This window comes from Symsagittifera roscoffensis, chromosome 8 (genome assembly GCF_963678635.1).
Source record: "Symsagittifera roscoffensis chromosome 8, txSymRosc1.1, whole genome shotgun sequence".
NCBI lineage: Eukaryota > Metazoa > Xenacoelomorpha > Acoela > Convolutidae > Symsagittifera > Symsagittifera roscoffensis.
Window position 1 is genome coordinate 44889097 of NC_087069.1, and position 26153 is coordinate 44915249.

Here is a 26153-nt window from a genome sequence, read left to right on the forward strand (position 1 = left end):
CCGTAAAGTTTGGTTCACCATATCGGAGTAAGTTCGATACTTCATGGTAGTTTTGGTATATTAGTTGTAGCTTCTGTTAGTCTGAGTGCGTTGATTTTGCAAGTTCAATTTTTGGAAATAATTGTTGAATTTTTAATAAACCTCAGGTCTGCAAAATACAAAGTGTTTTCAGTCAACAAGGAAAAACTATGACTAAGTTTTCTGACACAATTTTCGATGTAGAAACTTGTGACACTTTGGAAAAGTTTTTTGTCAATCAACTCAAAAACTTTTTAAATTGTTGATGCGACGTTTTCGACGAAAATTACGCATTATTTGTACTCTGGGTGGTTTTTCTCTCCAGGTAATTTTGGTTTTTCTAACTATTAAAGTTTCACAAACTTTTATAATATCATTCGAGAGGTGTTGTTGTTTTGAGCTGAAAAATGAAAGATATTTCACTGCAGATGAGTTTTTGTGAATTGTGGGGAGTTTAAGTTTGGCCAACTCGGCCAATTCAAGACAATTAACGCGTGGTATATTTCATGCTAGTAACGCGTCAGCGGAGCTTTAATCAGCCTTAGAAGTCGTTCTGAATTGCATTGAGTCATACTATTTAGTCTAGTTTAAACTTTGCAAAATTAGAAATATTTACATAGCTTTTACATAGCGTTTTGAGGGATAATTTTCAAAAAAATCTCAAAAAACTTTTTTTTATTTGAACGTCTCATCAATAATTTAAATGAGTACTCCAAAAAAGTAAAATTCAGTCGGAACCTTCAGGGTTTCGCCCTGATGCGAGCAGCCGTGTCTCTGTTCATCTGCAAAAGATAACTATGTCTGTATAGAGATTTTATCTTTCTTCTCAAAAACTTCCTCAAAAACAAACTTCCCCAAATGAGTTAATATATGATGTTATCATTCCGCCTCCAACAAGCACTTAAAATGAATTCAGATTACATTATTGCTGGTAGATTGGCGTAAAAAAGACTGGTATAGCGTAGATAAGTATAGGGGCATATTGACATTTAGCGTGGAAAGAAATTGATTAAAATGATGTATAGGTAAATTGGGATAGAGTTTATTGCCCTGCTACCGAACAATCACGCAGAAAGTGAAACTTTTTTCTTTTATTCAAATAAACAAAGAAGCTAAGATATTAGTAAATTAATAAAGACGCGGGCTGAAAAAAAATCAAAGCAGCCCTTAATCAGCGAGATGTTTGAATTTTTGAGCCTATAAATTGAGACAAAATCACTGCTCAACAAACAGTTTTTTACTGCTGAACAAACAGGGTTTTTTGGAGGAAATTTAAAAAAAATAAAAAAACTTTTGAGGTGAAACTCGAGAAAAACATGATTATTTCAGTTTTTCAGTCAGCTCATCAGTTAAATAAGTGTACGAGTAGCGATTCAATCTACTAGTAGCGTTTTTCAATACTGTGAAAGTCTTTGGTAAGATGTTTGAAATCCAGGGTTTACCCGGTTTCTACCCTTGCAACAAATATCAAATAAAAAGCAAAGAAGTGGGACTTAGCTTAATTTGGCTCAAATAATGAGACCTATATCAGTCTCATTTCATTTTTAGGTCGCAAATGCGCTTCCTGGAATTCTAAAAAATTGGGGTTTGTGTTTTTTCTACCTAATTATACTTCCAAAGTGGGATATTTGGTTGCCGTTATAGTAACCGATGCTTTCCTGTTTCACTCGCTAATTGACATTTATAGACACTTAAAACCGGAAAAAAATAGCTAGTTTTTGTCAGTTATGGGTTCTGAGAATTTAAATTTTTTGATCACGCGGCCAAAAACGGGTATTCACAAAATTAATTAGATTTTTTTGTCTCAAGCTAAAAATGAAATCCATTCGGTCGAGGACAAATGCAAAATTAACAAAATTCTAAGCTAAAAAAAACAGTTCTAAGCTAAAAAAAAAAACAGTTCAAGGCGCTAGTATCAAAGCAGAAAAAGTGACGTTCAAAAGTGATGCTTTAGATTTAATTTTCATAACTTTTTACTATCTAAAAGTAACAACAGTTCGGATTTTTGTTTGTTTTGCAGGTCTAAACAGATGACCTGCTACTCGTCCCAGATTCGAAACGGAGCTTCGACTTCAAACGGGAAGTCAAACGACAAGAAAAACAGCGGCGGCGGCGGGCATTCGATGAGTTTCAACAGTGAAATTCCTGTCAAAATGATTGTCGGATTTGTCATTATTGTCGGAATGGCTTGTCTGACTTTTCTCGTGTTTCCCATCCCCTTCTACGTGTTTTTGATCTTCGGGCTCCATAAAGACGCGAACTGGGTGGGTTTGATGAGCGTATTGAAACAGATTACAGGACTCCAGTTTACCCTGAATACAAGCTGCAACCCGTATATTTACGCGCTGACTCAGAAAAAGTACCGAGACGCGTTCAGCGAGCTACTGAAGTCAATCTTCATTCGGAAAAACGAAGCGGACGACCGACTTGATTTGGACGTCGCCCAGGAAACACTGTGCTGGTGTTATAAACTGCCGAGCGGACGAAATAATGGGACTACCACAGCAATGACTGGAAATATGACAATGATGGATGAAACTTGCACTTGAACTGAGGTTCGAATCCCGCTGTGTGTTTTTTTTCTAGAAGAAACATCATATTTTTTGCAATTTGCGACTAAATACTTTCAGTGCAGTGGAGAAGCTAAGTTCGAATTGGGAACTCTCTAACTGTGGATATTAAAATACTGATGTTCAAAGTTTTTGTAAATTTTGTCGTACTTCTATCTATAAATCCCCTCAAAAATAGTGCACATTTGCAATTTAAAACAGCTTTTGATGTTTTTGAAAAAAGTATTTTTTAGCAATTATCGACGGAGTTTTTGTCAGTGTTTTTTCTTTGTTTGAAAAATATTGCATCTGCTGCAGAAGAGTTTCAATACAGTAGTTTGTTGTTATTCGATAAAAAAAAAGAGATGTCATTCGCTGTAAAAAAAAATCAACCTACCTATGCAGTTTTAAGTATAATATATTTCATGAATTGTAGTTATTTCCCTTTGTAAAAAATCTATTTGTGAAACGTTTCCAGTAAATTTTGCAATTTGTTTCTTTTTTTTTGTCGTTTAAATATTATTTCCAAATTGGCAAAAAAATTATTTTCAAAAACCTAATTCAAACTCTTATTTTTTGAAACTTCATGTTAGCCTCAAAGTTTTATTTTGTATCGAGGTTTGATTCTCAAAAATCTGAAAACTTCAAATATCGTTTTTGATTTGATTTCTGAAATTTCTCGATTCTAATCAAACATGTAGCTCTTTTAATTCAAATGAAAAAAATTTATAATAAATTAGTACAAATCTGAAGGTAACATCTGATTTTCCCTTCTTAAAGGGAAGAGATGAAAGTTTTAACAGGGTGGTAAGAAATCGATCAACAAACCTACTTTGATTTATTAAGTCATAATCATCAATTAAACTTGAGTGTAGTTTCATAAAAGAAAAAAACAACTTTTCTGATTACAGAAAAAAAACAAGAACCATATTAGTTGTTTAGTGGTCGGTGGGATTTGAAGAGTAGGGCTGAAACTGCTTGAAAAACGTCTCCGCACTGGAGCTCCAAGGCAAAATCGGATTAAAATTGAGTTTCATTTTCAGGGTCTATAAAAAATTAAAAATATTCAATTTTGATCGATTAAAATTAGATTGTGCTGATACTATTTAATACACCATCAATTTATATTGCAAATCAGTTATAGGAGAATTTTTCACCTTTTTAAAAAAAGGCAATCAAACTCCAATATTATAATTTTTTTTTCATTTATTGAGATGCAAAAGTGAACGCAATCAAAGTCGTAAGCACGCTTTGAGTTAAAGTTGGTTACATCCCGCATCTAACACGTACCTAGTAAATGTTTTTAGTAAAAGAATCTTTTTTCAAATCTAAACTTCAGATGTAAAATGGGCTGTGAAATGTTTAAATAACGCTCGGATACTTTAAGAATGGATTATTTAAGATCTAATTTCAGATCTGAATTTTTTTCTTGAATATGTCAGATGTGAAAAAAGCTATTTCAAATCTAATTCCAGACCTAAAATTTAGTTTTTCGTGGTTATTTCAGATCTGAAAAATTAACGATGCTGACAAAATTGTTGGTATTTTTTGATACTTTTGTATTTGATAGCTTCTGCTAGCTACTAGCAGGTTTTCAGCAAAGTCTCAAACGTAAGAATGCACAAACTTGTTTCCACAAGCATGAACTTCCCCAGATCTGAAATTTGTAAATACTTGTCAAGCTCTGAAATAAAGAATTTCAGATCTGAGAATCAGGTTATGTAAGAAATAAAGCATTTCAGATCCTGCACAGAAAATCCCCTGGGTCGAGAAGAAAAGTCAAAAGAATCAATTCTAATGGCTCTTTGTGGTTTGATAAGTTAAAAAAATAATTGCTTCCCATGTTTTCCGCAGACAACAAATTCCTATCTGAGGGGAATAAAAGTTGATTGTTATCCATTGTTTTATCAATCTAAATTAACTATAAACCATTTAAATTCAATAAAGTAGTTTTTTTACTTTAATTTGGTTTTGCGTGGTGTTTTTGGTTTTGCAGAAAGAGTGTACGACTTACTCGATTTGTAAACTAACTTTCCTCCAACTGCAGAACAACTCCAAAACCCAACCCCCTCCCCCCAACGTTTGCCCGTTTGCCACCTTACCCCAACCCCTAACATTTTCCCTTTGTCCTATACCACCGCTAACCCCCTCCCCCAACAAAAAAATTGACATGAATTAGTTCAAAACGTGCAAAAGAATCTGTATGGGTTGAAAATTGCATTCCAAAAAAAATTGAAAAGCGACGATTATGATGGAGTTTTCTAGCCTTTTTCTACAAAATCGAAAAATAATTAATCATATTTAATTTGTTATGGATTTTTTGCTTGATTAAACATTGCAATTTAATCAAATTGTAATTGGTTGTAATTAATTTTTTCGCTATAGACACTGACATTGAAACTCGAAATTAAACTCAATTTAGACAAAACAGTTTCTGTTATAATGAACTACTTTTAACTTACCTCAGTTGCGGGTCGCCCAACACTGTTGCTCCGACTATAAAAGTCAGTGGATACTTTGTCTTCGGGTGTGATTTAGTTAAAAGTTTTTTTTCGGTATTTTTATTTCAATCGAAACTAAGGTTAATCAAAAAATCATTGGAAGTTGTCAAATTTTCATCATTTTTTCCCTACCTGTAGTGGTGATTCTAACGACATGACAAAACTTCAAAAAACGTTTTATGTTTTAGTTCAATTTCGAGCGTAGAAAACCAGCAATTAGTCTCATATTACAATGAGGAATTTTTGATTAGGCCGTGTTTTTTTCTGGTTCTGAGCAATGAAATTATCTCTGGGAGTTTTTATTGGTTTCTTCTCGGAAAAACGGCACCGCTTTTTCACCATTTTATAGCGATCAAAATTGCTTGCCAGACCATGAAATGTATTTCGTCGAAAAAAATTTGGCATGATTCACTGAACAATGCTTGCATTTCCTTAAAAAAACGGTAATTGCATGTTTTAAAAAAAAAACGAAGTGGACGGACAACTTGATTTAGACGTCACACGAGAAAAGCTTTGCTGATGTTGTAAAACTTCCTCTAGCAGAAAATCCTCTTTGCAATTTGTGCAGTGCAGTCAAACTGGAAACTTTCTAACTTCGAAATGTTTCTACTGTTGTTTCATGTTATTGTAACTGAGGTTATTGTTAGGATTTCTCGTGTTCTGATTAGTAAAAACCTCCAAATATGCACATTTGCCATTTATGCGAGCTTTTCATGTTTCTGATAAGAGCAATTTTTTGTTTTTTAAGCAATAAGCGTCGGAGTTTTTGTCAGTGATTTTTTTAATTTTTAAAACGAGGTAGCTGCTGCAGAATAGTTGCACTACAGTAGGTTGGCTTATAGTGAACTTATTTGCGAAATTTCTCGCAGTATGTTTTTGTAATTAGCCAATGTTTCCAGTTTTGATAAGATGGACATTTTTTTAAATTTAAAATAATTGTTTTAAAATACAGATAGCTCAAAATTTAGTTTCGTATCCAAGTTGGAATCTCTCCAAAATCCGACCTTTTTGAAAATCATTATTACTATGATTTCTGAGGGTTTTCTCATTGCATATTTTTGCCTCTAAAAGCCGCTTCTTTTCATATTTGAAATCACGTAAATGCTGATCAGGAAGTTGCTGACCTCGAGAATGTTTTTCAGAATTTCACGACGAATCACAGACTGCTGCCATTTTTTTCAGACTAGACTTAAACAAACTATCAGAACGTATCACGAATATTGCGGTTGCCACACCATTGCGAATACACTCGCCGTTAATTTGAACACTCAGTGAGCTACAGCGACCATTATTTGACCTTTTTAGCACGTTTCCGCAGTCGAAAATCCTAACCAGAACAGGAAAAACAATTTCGTAAATCTGACATTCGGCGCAATTCACAGAACGCTAATTGAAATTTTTCAACCAACTTTACCAAAAATATGTTTTTTTATCGTCTCGAATCATGCTCAAAATGCTCAATCATGCTTGTTCTCTCTCGACGGAAATCATCTATGTACAGACTGTTTTCATCAACAAAAAATATTTCGAACGGATTCAACCAAAAAAAAGCTTTTGATCGTATTAGACTGAGAAAAACTGCTCCTGCAAAAGACTTTCATGAATGAAAACAGAATAAAACTGAGTTTTTTGCAAGTTTCTTTAAAAATTTTGTTGAAAAATTGGATTAATTCACGAGTTAACATGAGTCGGGTTATCTTAAACTAAGACTAGTTTAAGACGAGAAAAATAAAGATCTCCACTATCGAATAGTAGACTTTTATCTAAGACTAGATTAAAAGACAAGGTTAAATATAGGCTACGCTATGATACTAAAATGGAGTTTAAAAGGTTCAATTAAGATAAGGTGAGTTAACAAGATTGGTTGCAATGAGAAACATCAAGTGACCAACATCAGCTAAGCCAAAATTCGTTGCGCTTTTGTTGGCAGGTGTTAACTTAGTAACAAAATCGAACAGACAGCTTGAAGGTTAAACGGTCGCTAACAGTAATATCCGTTTTGACATTCCCCGCGAAAAATTAATTAATGGTTACAAATATTTTTCACCCACAAATAGTATGTTAAGGCAGGAGGTGAATAATGGAACAAAAAAAGGGGAAAACCCAAGGTTTTCACCCAATGTGAAAAAAATCTAGCACTGCCTCTTAATTCTGTTTAAATCAATTGGCTAATAGTGCCCGGTAAAAAGTTTAGCAGCAAAATACTTAAAGTAGGTTAGTGGTTAATCTGGATAAAGCACTACCATAACCAATCGGCAGAATTTTCTTTTGTAATGTACAATCAGGTAATTATCCAAGGTAAGCGGCTTGAAAAGAGTGGAAAAAAATTAAGCATAAAAGAGTTTAAGTTTTTAAATGAAAGCGGAGTCAAGATTTTGCGGAATTCAAGCGGCATCGCGATTTGAGGCTCTGTTGACTGTCCATCCCCTAAACTCGTCGAGAGTCATAGGTCGGCCCAATCGTTCCATTGCTGTAATGATGGAAGTAGTATTCAGCCAGTCCGGATTGAACACGATTGGCGTCTTTATAACGTTTTCCGGTTCGAAGGGTAGGCCCGATGGGTGAAATTCGGTCTGGTGTACTTCCGGTTTGAATTAAACTTTCTTGGGGAGCCGATTGGAGATAGCGATATAAATGGCTTTACATGGTCTGTTTGATTGGATCCACCTTCCATGAGGTTGACTATGGTCGGATGTCAGGGAGAAGAATTTGAGGGAGAGGTTAGATCGACGATATTTATCTGATGACCTTCTAATTCTGTAGTGATCGCTCCTATGGATGTAATAAATGGTGGAGTCTTAACTCGGGTTGACGTGTGCTCTCCTAGTCTATCGTCCGAGGTTTCTACGAGGCTAGTTAATACTCTCTCTCTCTCTCTCTCTCTGATTATTTTCGTTTGTTATCTGGTTCGAATGAGTCTGGTGTTGTGGCGAGTATGAAAGTCTGGCAGTTTTCTAAGCGCCGGTGATTTCAATAGCGACAAAGCTTTCCGCTTAGCCATACCCGTTCATTTGGCTTTGAAAGGGTTCTTGGTAGGGGCTCGGTTCTTTGGCTGGTTCTCTATGTCGGTCCTGGTGTGCGGCTCTGTGATCTGGAAAATTATAGGGTTGTTTTCCTCTAGTATTTGATTTGTCTTTGTTGGTTCAGATTGACTTTTATCAGCATCCTCATGGCTATCTAATTGAGCATGTCCTGGGGTCGCGCGTTGGTCTGGAATCACATCTCCTGAGTCTATGTCGATCGGTGTATGGCAGACTTTTTTTCTCCTTCTCTATGCTGGTTTCGTCTTTTCCGAGAACTTCCTGTTTGACTTTAGTTTGTTCTCGCTGATTTCTCGTGTAGATATAACTGCGTTAGATATATCGTCCGATGATGATGATTTTTCTTCCAGGTGTCCGTCTTCAATGTCATCAGGGGTATACCAGTCTAAATTAGTTTTTGCCCTTCATCTATAAATAACAAGCTTTTGATTCAATCTAGGTTTCTTGACGTTGAAAGTTTAACTAAATTGTGCCAAATCGTGGTTGGTGGTTTACCGAAGTGTGCATCAAACGGGGAGCAATTTAATGATTGTTGTTTTACTGTTCTTGAGCATTTTATGATCTTCAATAATGCAATTTCTAATGACAGTTTCGGTTTCTTTATTTGTTCTAATTATTTGCTCGACCAGACCCGTAGCTCTGTGGCCACCCACTGGCCTGAATAAAACGTTGATTTCATGTTCCTGACAAAATTCTAGGGTTCCTAAGAAATAAATCCCGACCCTTGGTCCGTTCTAATGGTTCTGGGTATTCCGTGCAACGATATAGTTTTTCTAAGAAAGTTTATGATTGATTTGGCCAAAGTACTTGATGTTATTTGTGCAGATGGAAATTTTGAAAATCGATCGACGCATACGAGTATGTTTTTTTTAGTTCCCCACTTTTCTTGATTTGGTTCAACGACCGTTGGGAGTTTTCCCAGATTAACAAGTTTAGTCAGAGTCTTCAAACTTTTACCTGATTTCACACACTCGATGCAATTTTCTCCAGGTACTTGGATCTCTCTATAGATTTTAAGCCATTAGATGTAGAGGGTTGCCAGATTTTTCATCGCAAACTGGCCCGGGTTAGCTTCATGTAATCGGTTTAGCAGCGTCATACTCAAACATGCTGGTACAATTAATCTATCGTCGAAGTAATAGCATCCTCCGTTAACGTGTAAATTGTAAATGTTTGTAATAGTTTCCCAGTTGTGCGATGTCGTATCTTCTGTCTTCTTCGATTGCTTCAATGATTTTCTCAAGTACTAGGTCACGTTTTGTTAATATTGCCAAAAAAATAGAGTCAATTTTTTGAGGCCATGAGAACGGGAATAAATTGTGTTTAACCTACTTTGAGCTTTTTTCTTTAATAGAAGTTTGCATAGAAAGTGTTCCCGATGGGTTGCTAGTACTGAGTGTTAAGGTTTGTGTATTAACTACAGTTGAGAATTCAGGTTGATCGGTTAGTTCAAATTGATCAGATATGTCTTTAAGAGTTTTATAGTTAATGGAAAAATTGATGGTTTTGCGAGATGGAATACAGTCTTCTGTTCGCGAATGTAAATTTTAACACACCGAAATTTTGGAGTGGGTGAATATATCTTGCAAAAGTTCTGCAGCGTTTCAATTCATTTCTGACGTTCTATTTCTTGGCTTGTCAAGATATTAGCTGATTGACCAATCGCGTTGCAATATATGGCGTCATGAGAGAAAATTTGTTGCGAAAGTTTGTGTCTTAGTTGCGAGCGAGAATATCTAGGCATTAGATGTTCGAAGCCTAGAAGAGTACATACTTGATTTACTGAAACAAATTTTTCGTCGTCGTACGAGACTGGTACAGGTTCGCCCGATGGATGTCTAGAGAGATAATCTACGAATCCCAATTCCTTACCCGGGAGATGTTCAACGATAAAATCAAACGGTAACAGTTTATCCGCCAAACGGATGAGGCGGGATTGGGCCTTTTTCGTATACTTATCATCCTTTTAGGGCTCCTATTAGGGCTTTATGGTCGGTTAAAATAGAGAACTGTTTATCCAACAAGTAGTTCTTAAAATGTCTAACGCCCACACTAAGCCCAACAATTCAAGTTCGTTTGTGCTGTATTTTAGTTCGGCTATTTTAGGGAATCTACTTGCGAGCTCTACGGTCTTCCAACTCCCCCATCGTCTTGCTCGACGGATGCGCCCAATCCTAGGTGCATCGCATTTCACTCTTGTATTCAGATTAACGTCAAAAGGGTAATTTGTCACTTTTTTGCAGATTTCTTTCTCGATTTTTTCGAATGCCTCAACGTGTACCTCAGACCAATTAAATTGTTTGTTTTTTTACATTAGTTCTCTAAAAGGTGCTGAAAGTGATGCTAATTTTGGGAAGAATTTATTGAATTGGTTAATTGATCCCATTAGCGATCTTACGTCTTTAATGCAACGTGGTTCTTTCAAATTTCTGATTGCGTCTGATTTGTATATTAATGGAGTTGTTCCCAATGTGTCGATTTTAAATCCTAGCCATTCTATAGTATGTGTCAAAAACGTACACTTTGCCCATTTTATGGCTAATCCTTCGTCGTCCAACCTTTTTACAACATTAATAACTAGCGTGCGATGGTCTTCAACGCTGGCTATGGTAGCGATTAGAATGTCATCCAGATAACAGTGTGTATTAGGTAATTTTTCCGTCAGACGGTCCATAATACGTTGAAATTCATTTGGCATATCACCTAGTCCGTAGATTCCAGTTTTAAAGCGATATGTGATGTCTCCTCCACGATACTAAAGTTGCATTGGTTACTCGCTTTTTTCGAGATAGATGAGAACCAAAATTTGTTTTCATCAATAGATGAGAACCAAAATTTGTTTTCATCAAGTCCCCTAATTGTTACCGCGACATCATCGATTAATTCAAACAGATTAGGCATTTGATATCTGTTACGAAATATCTGTTTGTTGAGTAGTTTTGAGTTTAAAGCCAGTTTGATTTATCCGTCCCTCTTTGCTGTGATGACGATAGGAGAAATAAAACAATCTTCCGAGCATTCAGACAATAAAACAATCTTCCGAGCATCCAGACAATTTTTGTAGAATTCTTCATCTCTACAATATTTAGAGTTGGTTCGTTTTTAATATTTTGGGTTTTTTACCGGATTATATACAGGAAATTTGAAGTACTATTGATGTATCTTTCTGCCTTTCTCTTGAACAAGTACATTTGCTAACACGTTTTCTGTGGTAAGATACTCGATGCACAGTTTTTTTTTGAATCTCGACGTTTCGCATATTTGTGATAAAATTAACTCTAACTAGTTCTGCGTCAAGATTGCCCAATTTGAAAGTTTTTTGCCAGTTCCGAGAGAGTTTCTTGGAATTTATATATTGATTCATCATCTTTTTGTCTTCGCCCAAAAAATTTGTATCTCTCGTAGGTCAAACTCGTAATTACGGTGAACGTAGTTTTTAGTAGATCCCAAAAATCTGCGAAATTGATGTCCAGTAATCTTGTCGCAGGGTTTTTATGTGAAAAAAATTTTTGACCCTCTCTTCCGAGTGCCAAAAACAATTGTGACTTTAGTTTCTTGTCGATGTCGCCGATCTGAAGTCGATTAAACTTCGCGTTGTCTTCTGCTTGTCTCATTCTCACCTCTTCATTGTAGGATTGTAGAGCTAGTTTGTGACGTTCTTCTTTCTCGGCCCGACGGGATTATTCCTCAGAAGGTTCCACTCTGCAGTGGTGTTTATTAGTTCGGGTCTTGCTGGAGGGTTGATCAGGTCTTCTATATCCACCGAGTCTTTAGCAATGATTATTAGTTGAAGTTTTTCTGACCATTTTTCTCAATCTTGCTGGTTCTCATTCGGTGCGTTTTTCCGGAAAAACTCTAGTCCTCGTAGGTTCGACTGACTCGTTTGACTGCGCCATTTTCAAAAATTGGATTAATTCACGGGTTAAAATGAATCGGGTCAACTTAAACTAAGACTTTTTTAAGACGAAATAGGTAAAGATCTCCACTATCGAATAGTAGACTTTTATCTTAGACTAGAGTAAAAGACAGGGTTATATATAGGCTACGCTAAGATACTAAAACGGAGTTTAAAAGGTTCAATTAAGTTCAGTTGAGTTAACAAGATTGACTGCAATAAAAAACATCAAGTGACCAACATCATCTATGCCAAAAAACGTTGCGTTTTTGGCAGGTGTTAACTAATTAACATAATCGAACAGGCAACTTAAAGGTTAAATGGTCGCTAACAGTAATACCCCTTTTGACTCAAAACGTTTGTTCTCTCTCGACGGAAATCATCTATTTTCAGACTGTTTTCATCAAAAAAAAAACATTTCGACCGGATTCAACCAAATAAAAAGCTTTTGATCGTATTGGACTGAGAAAAACTGCTCCCACAAAATACTATCATGAATGAAATCGGAATAAAACTGAGTGTTTTGCCAGTGTCTTTAAAAATTCAAAAAAAAAGATTCTAATCACTTAAAAACGAATATATTGCATCAAATTAGTGAAGTAAGAAAACCAATCTCCAATCTTCTTTTTCCACAATCGATATTTTTCTTCTTTTTATTAGAAAAAACAAAAAAAACCTATTATTTTTGATTATGTTTTTTCTTTAGTTAAATTTGTTTCATTCAAGTTAAATTTTTGTTAGCTGTTTTGCCATTTCAACTTTTTTCTGCGCATTTTTGAATTTTAATAGTCATAGCTTTCAATCAATTTCTCAAAAATTTGAAAACTTAAAGGGGATTTGAAAGTTGGAGGCGGGAAGATTTTCTATAGACGCATGTCTTTATGTAACTGTTTTTCAGACTCGAGAGGGGAAACCTTGTAAAAAAAATGCAAATTTGCAATCGAAGCCTTCCAAAAGATGCCCGAAAATGGCCTTTGTTAACTATCTTTTCAAAAAAACATCTACTGAATGAATAGTTTTGTATGCAAAGCTCATTGGAGAAAAAGCGGAAGTTTTTGCGTTTTTTGCACAAATCGAAACGCCAAAAAAATTCAAAAGAAAGCCAAACTTATTAATTTTGAATGATCCTGATTAATTTGAATTTGATAACACAATGAATAACAAATGATTTTCAATCCGTTTTTTGTTTGAGGGCCTTTTTGAATTGATTATCTTGGTGAGATTTTGACCCCAAAATCTCATTGTAACGACTTTTGAAAAAAAATTTCCTTAGTGTGTTCACATAACGGTAACTGCAGTTTTTGAAATCAATTTGATCAACAATTTGTAGGCTTTGACCGTGTTGACTCCAGCTGATAATGGTTCTTATGTTTTGATTCATGTCATCCTGAATCTCGTTTTTTAAACCAAAAAAAAATAATTCGACCCTGTTCATATGATAAAAAAACGTTTGATCAAATTCGATCATAATTTAGTCTAAAATTTAAATTTGCAGACTCTTCCTACAGTTTGCAGAATCGACTTGCTTTTAGCAGAATCCATTTAGTTTTCCGGAATCTGAAACAAACAGCATTGTTTCACAAAAAAACAACAAAAATTATAAGGTTATTTTACGAGTTATCCACGGAAAATCTGTATATGGAATCCACTTTTGTTTTTTGAACTTGTTTAAAGTTTTGTCTCTGGATTCCATTGACCTATAGAAAGCAAATTTTGCGCAAATCCAGTGCACAGTATGGCCTCGTAATGACTTCAAAACGGGTATGGACTGAAAAAGTGTGAAATATTTCTAATAGAACGATTTGAAAGTTTTATGATACTTTGATTAACGTTTTGTGTGGTTGAACTAAAACTCGGGTTTTAAATCGAGCTTAAAGTCAAAACATGCCCGTTTTAGGTCGCAAAAGTCGGGAAATAGGCAGAACACATAGGTCGAGCACAACCAGATTTTTTTGAAGATATCAATTAATTTTAAAGTAGAAACAGAGCAAAAGCGTTTTGGTCAGAAAAAATCTCCGTCAGAAAATTACAATCAGCAACGATCATTTGAGGATATTTATTTAGGATACCACAAAACTAAAACTTTAATAGAACGTTTTAAATATTCCCCAGAATTACGGGTTCCTGCGTTTCTAAGTTTTGTTAAGAAATTTAAAACAAGATGGAAGAATTGTGAAATAGTTTTTGATGCAGGATTTGTGTTTAATTGATTCTCGCAGTTTATTTTTGAGTCAAGCATCATCACAAAAAATCAACTGGAAAGAATAGTTTTCAAGTTTTTGTCAGTTTACCCATGTTATCTGACTCTCGAGAAAGTCAAGAAAGTCGAAACATAACTTGAGCACAGTCAAAATATAGCCATTTTTGGTCGAAAAGAAAGTACAGTCGAAAAAAGTGATTAAACATTTAAGCTCGGGTAGTTTTTCCTAAATCATGAAAAGGGGCTTTTAACGTGTACCTAATAACAGACCTAACTCAAATATAACCTCACATTTTTGTGAGGTAAATCTTACACATCCCATTCGTCACGCTGCTTGAAATAAATAAAAATTAAAGTGGAAAAATTTGTTCGTCTGTAGAGAAACTCGAGCCAATAGAAACATGCCCATTACCCATTAATGCAGGTTTGAACAAATAAAAAAAAAACATTTTTAAAATATCAGCTGAGACAGTCGAAACTTATTTGAACAAAAGCGAACAATTTTTTTTTGTTTGCGAGGGTAACGGAAAATTTGGTCGAGAAAGTCGAAACATACCGAAAATTAATCTAGACGGTCGAAACATAGAGTTATCTGGTCGAGAATGTCAAAGCATTAATCGAGCACCTCGAAATGGGGATGGCAACAATTATTCAAGAATTTTACGGCAAAAAATGTTTCTTCCACATTTTCAGGAAAAAAATGTTGTTCATGCCAGAAAAGTTTGAAGCGATTTCCAAAAAAGTCGTTTTTCCGAATCGTATAGGAGCTCGAAGTTGGCATGGAGAGGCCTGTTTAGATGACAGTTGCTTTACTGTAGTTTCTCAAATGCAGATTGATTTATTTTCACTTATTTTGCTTAATAAAACTTTGTATGTACATATATATACAGCACTCGAATTCATACTTTTTCTCAATACTGATTTTTTTCTGTCATAAAGGTTTTTTTTCTGTCAACAAAGCATGAAACACGCAGCAAGTTGGCATAACTTAGAGCCATTGTTAGAAACTCAATTGGCTGAAGAGAATCTTGCTGATGATTTTTGTCAACTTAATAATTCATATCTTCTAATATATTATATTTACAATACTCTTAAGCTTTGAAAAACGCTTTCAAACCTTTTAACAAATCTGTGCAAAACGAATTTAAATACAAAAAGCACGTTAAAAAATTAGTTAACGCAGAAAAAACTGGTATAGTAACAAAAACGTGTATTAGTTTTGGTTAGATTTGAGCAAACAAATGTTGGTTTGTAAAATCATTATTGCTGATAGTTTTGTAAGTCCAAGAAGAAAGTAAGTCGTTTTTTTAACAAAGTGTTATAGTCAAAATGACTTCTTTCGAAAAAACGATGCAAGGTGATTCCGATGACTATACAGAAGACGAAAGGCATATTATTGGTGAGCTACAGATTTTCCTCTTTTTTAACCATTAAAAGAACACTAAGCAAGGTTTAGTTGTTTTTTTTTTCCCGAAAAATTGTTCGGTTTTTAATTCTTTTTTGTTTTCAAACTCAGCCATCACGCTGTGACAAGTATTTTTCACTGAAAAGACTCAAATCTTGAAGACACTCTTGCAAAAATTGGCAGTTTTCAATTTGTTTTCTGTCCAAAATTTATGTGATTAGCTAGCGAAAAATGATTATCATTCAATTCGGACGCGCACAACACCAGCATACCACTGTTTTGTTAACAAAATTGTGAACGAAACAAGTGAGTTTTCAAAACTTCTGGTTGATTACGGGAAAAAAACAGGCAGGTGAGAAAAAGAATCATTCAGAGAGCTTTGGATAGATTTAAAAACTTAGGGTTACTTTTTCAAAATGGTAGGACGAGTAGGGGTTCCGCCAACACTCGCTACAAACGACAACTCACAAAAAAAACGAAAGCTCGCAAATTTTCAGGAAAGCAACAACACGCAAAAAATTTTAAATAAATGGAAACTTTATAATTTTGGTAAAAGCTCACTGGTTGTCGATATTGTCTGACAGCGCACAGGCAAAGGTTTTTGGCTCTAATTTTCTCCCGTGCCTTCAAACTTGGATGTTAATGTTATGCACGTTTTATTGATATAATTTGATTCTTTGCTATTTGAAAAAAAATGCTTCTTGAAAAGGTCAGTGAGTTGACTTAATATGGAACAGTTTTTTCTCTGACACAGCCTGATCCACTAATCTGCCCCACAAAACCGGAGAGGTTGACAATAAAGACAAATTGTAATGTTAATCTTCAAACGCCAGAATTATTAAGAAAAATCATCGCCAAAGTCCGCTTTCGAACAAAAACTATGTGTGCATTTTCATCTTGGGGCCCAAAACCGATTGAACTGTCTCGTAAGAACTGTTTGATTTTTTGAAGACACAAAAAATCAACACAAAAAAAATGGAAAACAATCTAGTTTTACCATGACTTTTGGAAAAACTGGCGAAAATAAAAGACAAAACAATAATTTTCTGAACAAATTTTCGTGAACATAAACAGTTAATTAATAGGGAAAATCTCCTATTCAAAAAGTATAGAAATTAAATCAAATGAAGATTTTATAGACTTCAGACAAAACCATCAGATTTTTGTCCAGCAAGTCGTCTGGTTTTTGTATCATTGATTTTATTCCTAGATAGGTTATGGTTTCTGAGGCCGAGGTTTGTTTGCTTCCTAAAACTAATATATTTTTTAAAGAAACCCAAATTTTCCACGTGGATTGATACCAATTTTTTGTGCTTTTATCATCTCAAACTTGCTCAGAGAGTTTGCTTGTTTTTATGAGTTTAGCCCTCTATAATGTTCTTATCTTCTTCTTCCATGAGATATATTCCAAAAAGGTCGATAAGTCCATTAAATGACAGAATGGCAAATATGCCACATACGCTGCGTACAGACTTGTTCCCTCGTCGCAATTTATGATCACATGAGTTCACGCATTCATTCAAGAAGCAAAAGAAAAAAAAATCGAAATAAAATATTCGAGAAACTTGAAAAGCCATCCGTTCTTGCTGTTATTCAAATCTTGTATTTTGTTCATTTTTGGTTTGTATTTAGCAGAACGTCTAAAGCAGGACTTTCAAGTTTCGCGACTATTTCACGATTGTTTTGAGTCTATTTAACAATCGCCCTCCTTATGGTATCTACTAAAGAATTGCCACCCCTTTAAGTAAAAAGAGTAAATTACCACTAGAGCGTTCTATGTAGAATTTGATTTTTGCTGCATTCTGATTGGTCTAAAATTCGGGTAACAAATGACACCCCCCGTTTTTGAAAGGAAGGCGGGTAATTGGTTAGTTCATCCTTAGTACATAGTAAGAACACATTAAGTTTTCATTTGTTTTAAGAATGGTTTGTTGATCTTTCAAAACTTCGAATTGTCTACTCATAAGACCTCATAGTCTAAGATATCACAATAAAACCCAACTTTTTTGAAAGTATTTTATTTAGGAAAAGAAGCGGCCAGACTTCGTTGGGAGTTCGAGGAAGAGAGAGCCGGGAAAGGAAAGAGCAAGCACGGCAACAACCCCGCAACAACCAGTGACATATTCCAGAGTGAAACAAGCCACTCAATGGCCATGCTAGCCGACTTAGGTGAAGATGATCTCGGTTTTGAGTGTTTTCACTAAAAAATGGCGGATCATTAAACAACCGTCATATATTGAAGCCGAAGTTACACTAGAATTAAGTTAATTACGTAACAAATCGGAATTACGTAACAATCGCTTAACAATAACGACTTTTAACAATAACATTTTTTTATGTTGCATATTTAAAAAAAATTATTTTCGGCTTCTTGGAATGGTATCTTATTTTTGGCTGGTTCGTCTCTCGGCCTAATAGAGCCTACCACCAAAAAAAGTGAAACAATTTTCGTTCCGGTTCGTTTTGATCATCTCGCAACCCTAATCTTCACTTCGAAAATTAGAAGAAAATTCTGCTTACCAACTTAAACCTCTTTCTATAAGTACTCACCAAAAATAAATCAATTTTTTCAGCTTTTTTGTCAAAAATGAAAAATATTTAAAATGATTAGATAGGTAGTCGACATCTAACGCCCAACCTTTCTCAAAAAAGATAGCAAATCCAGCTATGTTTTAATTAGTCGATAAATAGTTTTGCCCTAAAATTCATGGTAGACGTGAAAAACCTGACTTGGGCCAAAGTGGTGAAGAATTTGAATCCCTTTGTTATATGTAGTCCAGGAGTATGATTTTATTAAATATTTACTTACACCTTTTAAATTTTGAAGCTATTCGATTTAAAACAGAAACATAAACCTCGGATCAAAAGCAGCATTTTGAAGTCTAAGAGCAGAAAACACTCTTTTTTGATCTTATATATAGATTTCCACGTTTGTTTAGACCGACAAGTGAAAGAAGCTATGAACAAAAAACAGGAATCACTCCGCGAACTCCGCGAGCTACAATCGCAACTCAAGAGCAGTCGGAACGCTCCGGCGCATCCTCAACCCGCTAGCCCTCTGAGTTATGCGTCACCAATGCATAGCGCCGCGCCTTCGGTAACATTTGAGAAACACGACAACACCGATTATCAGTTGTTGGAATTCAAAATCGAAAGCGCAAAACGAGAGCTGAAAAATATGGACGATCAAATTTCTTCACGTCGCAAAATGTATGAAAACAGTCTGGGTGTGAATACAGCTGAAGTTCTGGCTATAATTGAGGAGCGGGACGCTCTGAAAAAGAAACTAGCAAGTGGTGATTTTGCGTTTAGCTATGTTGAAAAGTTGGAACTTGAACGCCAAGTCAATATCGCGAAAGAACAAGTTTTCGCTGAGCAGAAAAACGCCCGGAAACAAGGAGAAAAATTACAAGATGAAATCGAAGGTATGAATTGAACTTACATTTCTTTAAAAAAAAAACGTTCGCTGCTGGTTATTTTTTTTAATAGTTTTGTCGGAGATATTTTTCCAAATTTCATTACAGTTTTCACCTTCCTTTCAAGTAAAAATTACATGAAATTTTAAAATTAAACTCATTTTGTACAATAATATCAACCGTTTTTCAAATCTAAACGTTTGAATGACAAGAAAAATCACCATTATTTTTGAACAAAAGCAAAAATCATTGCAAAAGTATTTTCTGTAATAGTTACAATTAAAGTCGATCATTTGGGGAGCAAAATAATTCAATTCATCCAATCCACAATTCCGCCTAGATTGTCAGAAGACGATTGAAGACTACCAGATGGCCAACCAGGAGTTGGTGGGGAAGATAGAACAGCTGGAGGGGGATATGAGGAAGAGGGGGGAGGAGGGGAGGGAGAGGGAGGATCAGCTAAAGAGTGAAATCAGGGATCTCAGAAACGAAATCGAAGACAGGAAGGTAAGATCCTTATAGGCTTCGCGTGTTCCTCAATTGAAAAAAAAAACAGGGCTGTTTAGAAATAATGAAATTGGGCCGTTTAGTGCATAAGACCCAAAAAACATACAAATTATAGAAAGTAGCAAAAGTGATGGGATATTGTATGGGAAGTTGGGCAGTAGTATGTGAAAATTATGGTTATTTATAGCAATTAGCTAAGTTCCGCGTCAATCGGTTTCCTCAAGGTGTTGTAATTTTTTTTTCACTGTTATTTATAATTATTTAATAATTGACATGGAGACAAGTCTGATTTAAATAGTGAACTTAAAAGCGAGCAAAACAAACACTTTTTTAGACGTTTTGGCGGGGCAATTGATGGAATTATGCGGTAGAAAAAATAATTGTTCTACAATTTGCTTTCCTCAAACTGAACGTAACAAGACTAACTGCTGTATTATACAGGGATTCAAGATTCGGCTATTAAGGTTCTTAGTTTGGGTACCTTGCTTCTGCTTTGTTTGCTTAGCTGTCTTGCATATAAGCGGACGCCTCTCTCTCTCTCTCTCTCTCTCTCTCTCTCTCACTCACTCTCTCTCACTCTCTCTCTCTCTCTCTCTCTCTCTATCTCTCTCTCTCTCTCTATCTCTCTCTCTCTCTCTCTCTCTATCTCTCTCTCTCTCTCTCTCTCTCTCTCTAACTCTCTCTCTCTCTCTCTCTCTCTCTCTCTCTCTTTCAAAGATTTGATCCCTCTCCAACCAATGGGTCATCTCTTTGGTACTAAGTTACAGCATCTAATTTACTAAGTTACAGCAAAAGATATATTTATATGTCAGTGGTGTGTATACTTATTTAAAAAAATATTAGAATACCTCTCGGGTTGATCTCCATACGATAAAAAAAACTGCTCGTCATATTTTTTCTAAAAAAGGGGTTAATAAAAAATGCTTATCAATGAAAGTCTTATAACAAGAATTGTTTCCATACGATCAAAGACTGCTAAACCCTTCACAAGTGTTTTTAAGTAATTTGGAATAAAAATTTTGCAATTTTTTGCAGAATAGGAGACTTTTTTCGTCAAAATTCTGTTTCTTAAAACATTGGAAAAAAAGTTTTGGATGCAAAAAATTTTTTGCCTCTAACGTTATTCAGACACAGTGTTTTACGCAGAAAAATCAAAATCATAATTAAAATTTTCTGTGATGTCCAAAATTTTATTTTTCTGTTTTAGATCCTAACTACATATGTCCAAAATTAAGTAACAATTTTCAACCTTGAAACTTTTTGAAAAAGAGGCCTTACTTCCAATTCCGAAAACTATTCACTCTTTGAATACAACGTGGCATTAATTTGATTTACTTTCTTGGCATATCTTACTTTATTTTTTTTGCGATTTTGCTGCCGTTTAATCTATTGATTTTCTAATATGAGAAAACCTTTGGTTTTTGTATTTCCGGGCAACACACAAATAAATAAAACGAAACGCAGAAACCTGTTTCAATATAAAAAAACTCTATATCCTATAATTCCATTGATGGAAAAAATGCTATTCGCTGCTAATTTCTTGAAATTTTTTTCTTCTACGATAAACATTTTTTCCATAAACGAGAAATGACAAACTAGTTTTTGTCAACCCGGAATTTTTTGTTAAAACCATATTCATCTTGACAAGATATTTGCTAAGTTTTCTATGTTCCACTGTGCCAAGAAGTACACTTTAACACCAACTGTGATCACAAACTTTAAATAATGCATCACGTATGTATGACTTAGATAAAACTCAGAATTTTAGAAAATATTATAGTTTAATTGTTGAGATTTTGCAATATCTATAATCGTCTGAATATTGCAATATCTCTTTTGCAATATTATTTAATCCAACAGGATTTCTCGTGATATTGGCAAGATTCTTCATGATCGGAACTAATGTAAATATTATGAAGATATATTAACTAATTATATTTATTATTTAATATTATAATATGGTTAACTAATAAAGATATAGGTCTTTAAAATTAAAATTTGTTTATGTGTTGTTAACTTAGGTTGCCGAGCATAGACTATCTCTAGACGCCGCAGACAAGGAAAAGTCAAATCAGGACTTGCAAATGATAGTAATCGAAAAAGAAAAGCAGATCACTCAAGCGCACGACGAAAAATCACAGATGGCTCGCGACCAAATTGAAACCATCTCAAACCTCAAAGCCGAACACGCTTCGCACGTGAAATCTTTGACAGAAAAGTTGGAAAGTGAACAAAAAATTGCTCTGGCGAATTTGGACAAGAAAAAAACGGAAGAAATGACTCATGCTGTCGACAAACTGAAAGCCGAAATTTCGGAATTCAAATCGAATCATTGTCGAATTGTGGACAATTACAACTACGATCTTGAAAGTTTGAAGAAAAATTTGGCTGAAGAGCAGCAAAAATCAAGCGACTTGATTCGGAAAATGAAAACGGAATTCGAAGACGACATCAAAAGCACAATTCACAAAGAAAGGATGTTCAATGATGAAGAGCAATCTAGACTTGTTTCGAAAGAAAAACAAATATTTGAGGATGAATTAAAACGAGTGAGTTCTCGTCTTAACGACGCAATTGAATACGAGAAATCTCAACTAGCCGAAATGAAAACAACCAATGAGAAACTGAAACGCGAGCTGGAAAATTCACTGGAAAAACACAAAGCGGATCTCCACGAAATGACCGCGGCTCATGAAGGGGCAATCGGTAAACTTAGAAACCAGCACTTCCAGGAAATTGAACAGTTACGTAATAGGATGACGTCAGAGCGTGACACGGAAGTTGAAAAGTTATGCAAGCAGAGTGACGAATTAGAAGGGCGATTACGTCATCTTGACAAAGACCATGTCGACCTTACCACTAAAGTCGACCATTTCTTCAACGTTTTCGACCATCATGAGAAAACGATAGTTTGCGAGGTCAATGACCTCTGCAAGGTCATAGCTGAAGCTCTAGATATTGACCCTAGAAAAGTGACCTCTAAAATGAGTCAGGTTAAACCGCATCAAATGCTTCTGAACCCTGCGCTGCAGAAAACTACAACCCGAAACTGCTTAGCTAACATGCGAGCCACTGTAACCGACCTGGTTAATAATTACAGCGACCTTCAGAATGTTATAAATGGGTTAAGACATCAGTTGAAGGATTTGAGGAAAGAAACGGAACAGAAGTTGGTGACTTTGACCGAGCATATGAGTGTAGCAAACGAAAAAGAACGCGAAGGTTTGAAAGAGGAGCTGGAAAATGCGCACGCAAAAATAGTTTCCGAACTGCAAAACGTGATCCGAAGTCGTGAAGCCGAAAGCGACGACTTGAAAAAGAAACTTCGAATCATGGAAAACGAAGTCGAGGACTTGCATAAATCGATGACAAAGTGGAAGGAAGAAACAGCAGCGAGACTTTCGCAGACTTTCGAAACGGAAATGAAAAGTTTGTATCTTCGCAAAATGCGAGAAGAGCAAGAAGCGACAGAACTGCTGAACAAACAGAAACTGCTGATCAAACTCGAGGATCAAATTAGCCGACTGAGAGCCGAACAGGCGCTCGGAAAGAGTTCAGACCCGAGTACTGCCAAGCTGATTAGTCATCTTCAGGAACGAATTAGAGGACTGAAATTTGAAACTCATCAATCATAAATCATAAAATGTAACATTTATACGTTTGTTACCAATTACTTACCTGGACTGTTTGTTTTTATATTATGCTAATTATTGTTGTACATAAAAATTAACTGTGTGATAATAAATGCACTGTGCTCAAGAGTAGTGGCGGATTTAAGGGGGACACCCCATCTCAGGGATTCGGTTCAATTTTTTTTATATACAATTTTTAGCTTCAATTTTTGGCTGGCTGGCCCTTGAACTTTTCTAAATGCGCCTCCGGTGTTGTTTGTATACTAATTTTGCGGGGGAAGCGCGCACAAAAGAAACACGATTTCTGGGTCAAAACTGCCTAGAAAATGCCTAGAAATTCTGTATTTTAAAATATAGCCGGCGGTGCAAAAAAGTGGCCATAACAACAGGGTCCTTTAGCGATTGGAAACAGCTCGTAAAATCACGTTAGTGGATCGAAACTTCGTTGAAAATCCTCCCCCCTCGAGAAAATCCTAGACCCGCCCTAGCACAAGATTTTCGAAAAACTTTTAAGAGGTTCTTAACCAGGGGCGGGTGTAGGATTATCTTGAGAAGTGTTTTCGAAAACGTTGTACGCTTTTTTTTGAAAAACAGAAAAAAATCAATTCTTTTTGCTTGCTGGAAGACCATCACTCTATAGCTTATTTTAACTCTAACTTGTCAAGCTGAAGGCGTGGCTTTATGTCCAGATTATCGCAACACTTCTGTGTCAGTTCCAGGTTATTGCCACCAAATTTGGGCAGATCTTGTCGCGACTGAAATCCAGAGTTTCCCTGTTTTGTAGACCCAAAAATTGGTCCGCGAGTTTTGCCATCAAAGAAAAACTGTCGGAACTAGTGCAGCCGGAGCAAAAACATCGCAAATAAGCTCAAACATTCCTTGACTGAAGTTATATACCTATCGACAGAAGTCCATAAACAAACCAAGTTCGGTTACACAAATCTGGCTTACAAGGACATGGATTCCATCAAACTTGCTTGAAAATTTCCATGTTTTTTGTTCCGATCATTGAAAATGAGGAGAAACTTTCAATTCGTGTGTGTTTCAGTTTTTTCTTTTTTTTTGTTTTCCACGCAAAATCAGGTACTACAAATAATCACCAGAATGGGTAATATTTCATATTAAAGCCTCGCAGTCGTGTTTTGAACGAGTTTTAAAGTTTTTGTCAGGAAAAACTGGTTTCAATTTTTCGAGTCTTAGACAAAACTCAAGCGGATGAAGTGATCGAATAACGTTCGTTCTTTATGAAAATTAGTACCCTAGGCTTGAAAGTTTGATTTTGCTATAAGAAACACTTGTGGAAGCTTCATTCAGCGCATCTCTGGCAAAAAAAATTTAGTAAGATAGTTAAGTTTTTGTGCAAAGAGTTTTTAAAAAACCTATAAAAATTTTCTTTTTGAATTTTTTAATTCATTTCTTTCTACCATTTTTTTCCGTTTATTTATTTTGGAAGTCATTTGTAGTTTTTTATGCATTTTTCCCATGATTTTTCCGTGTTTGTTTAGTTCTATCATCACACGACGCCCCAGAAAAATTATCAATTGAAAAAATACCGATTATCTTCGTCAATGATGTATACAGCTTCATTGTCTTTGATTATTGTTCATCTAGTTTCGCAAAAAGTCCTCCTTATTCTCTGAGTCCGAATCTTCTGTCGACGAAGATACCGGAGATACGTCTGGCCTCGGCAGAATGTGTACTGGTGGTCTCTTCGGTTTGCTCGAACTGCAATGATGTAGCGCCTTCCTCGGCGTGCTTGCGGCTGGTGTCTTTGAACCTAAATCTGAACAATGTCCTGATTTGAACTTCGGTTTAAATGATATATGGTTCTTCCTACTTACTTTCCCTTTGTCTGTGACATAGGTGTTCTTAGTAATTCCAACCATTTTCCCATTAAAGATTTTGAGTAATGGCCGGCCCGATGTCCTATCCAAACTCTTCCGATAAACAACCACTTTCTGCGGATAATGCAGTAGATCGAATTCAAGGTTACTTATTTTTGGCAAATCGTGTTCCACTCCAAAAAATAGTGTTCCTTGATTGAGGTTTTTTTGAGATATGCTGCGAGAAGAGCGTTCTTGTCTGTCAGGTTCCTCAGCGCTTCTGATCCTTCCTTATTTGTCCTCTTGTGCAGTTTCCGATCGTTTGACGCCTTTGCCAGATTTTCTAGGGCCATGATGCTATCTGGCTCTTCCGCTGGCTACTTCAGTTTTAGTGAATTGTCTCCACTCACCATTCCTTTTCTGGCCACTTTCAGTCTGGTTTGTGAATCGGTTAATTCTCGCATTTCTTGTGGCTGTAGCATGGATCTGTCGAGTTTTTGTTGATCTGAATTTAAAGAATTGATTAGTTTTTCCCTAAAATTAGACCCTTCTGTAATAGTTTTTCGGTCATAATGAAATATAAATGGGGACTTCCTTAGAATACTGTGACGTGTTCTACGAATCTCTTCTAATATCGTTTGAATGCTCATTGAATATCCCTAAAGTTTAAGTCCAACTGCAAAGTGCCGCATTTCCTTCTGAGAGTCTGAGCTTTCCACAAATCAGCAACCGCGGTGGGCACCTACTGGGCAAAATATTTGGTTATCCCCCTAGATTTGCAAATTTCTGGTAGTTTAAAGTTTTTGAACCCAAAATATTGATCTGTTCTTAAATCTTTTGGTATGCTGTTTTGGTGTTTATAGTTGTTTAGAAGTTTAAGTTTTTTTTCTCTTTCCGAAATTCTAGTAATCATGACAGATGGATAATTCGAAAACCGGTCAATTGCAAATGGAATAAAAAGTTTTTCCTACATCGAATGAAGCTTGGGCTCTGGGAAGTCCATTTGAGGCTCTTCGTTTGGTTCGGAACGGTCTAGCATAAGTTTTGAAGAGTTGAAGAATTTGGATGTCTTAAGGTTCCTACCATACGTGGAGCATGATCCGCAAGATTTGCAAAGTGTATGATTTCTCTGCGCATCTTAAGCCACCAAAAACATTGTGCAGCAT

At 35.6% G+C, this 26153-nt stretch overlaps 2 protein-coding genes across 11 annotated transcripts in view; both read left to right on the forward strand.

Annotated features, from left to right (window-relative positions):
- Positions 1–2955, forward strand: part of LOC134852817 (neuropeptides capa receptor-like) — a 98335-nt gene extending 95380 nt beyond the window's left edge. For 8 of the 9 annotated variants that reach the window (XM_063868627.1, XM_063868626.1, XM_063868625.1 and 5 more), the window contains one exon: positions 2039–2955. In XM_063868627.1, coding sequence (XP_063724697.1) covers positions 2039–2567 — 529 coding nt within the window. In that variant the 3' untranslated portion in view covers positions 2568–2955. The remainder of the gene's footprint in view (positions 1–2038) is intronic. The other variant, XM_063868624.1, reaches the window with a different exon arrangement.
- A 12434-nt stretch (positions 2956–15389) lies between these two features.
- LOC134852986 (repetitive organellar protein-like) lies at positions 15390–23277 on the forward strand. 2 transcript variants are annotated; one of them, XM_063868888.1, is made up of 5 exons: positions 15390–15603; positions 17635–17778; positions 18549–19034; positions 19366–19532; positions 21554–23276. In XM_063868888.1, exons 1-5 carry the CDS (start codon positions 15534–15536, stop codon positions 23165–23167), a joined length of 2481 nt encoding a protein of 826 aa, XP_063724958.1. In that variant the 5' UTR covers positions 15390–15533; the 3' UTR covers positions 23168–23276. The 2 variants fall into 2 exon arrangements, with proteins under 2 accessions (XP_063724958.1, XP_063724959.1); XM_063868889.1 differs by lacking the exon at positions 15390–15603 and adding an exon at positions 15846–15961 and having other exon boundaries at positions 21554–23277.
- Positions 23278–26153: the final 2876 nt, after the last annotated feature.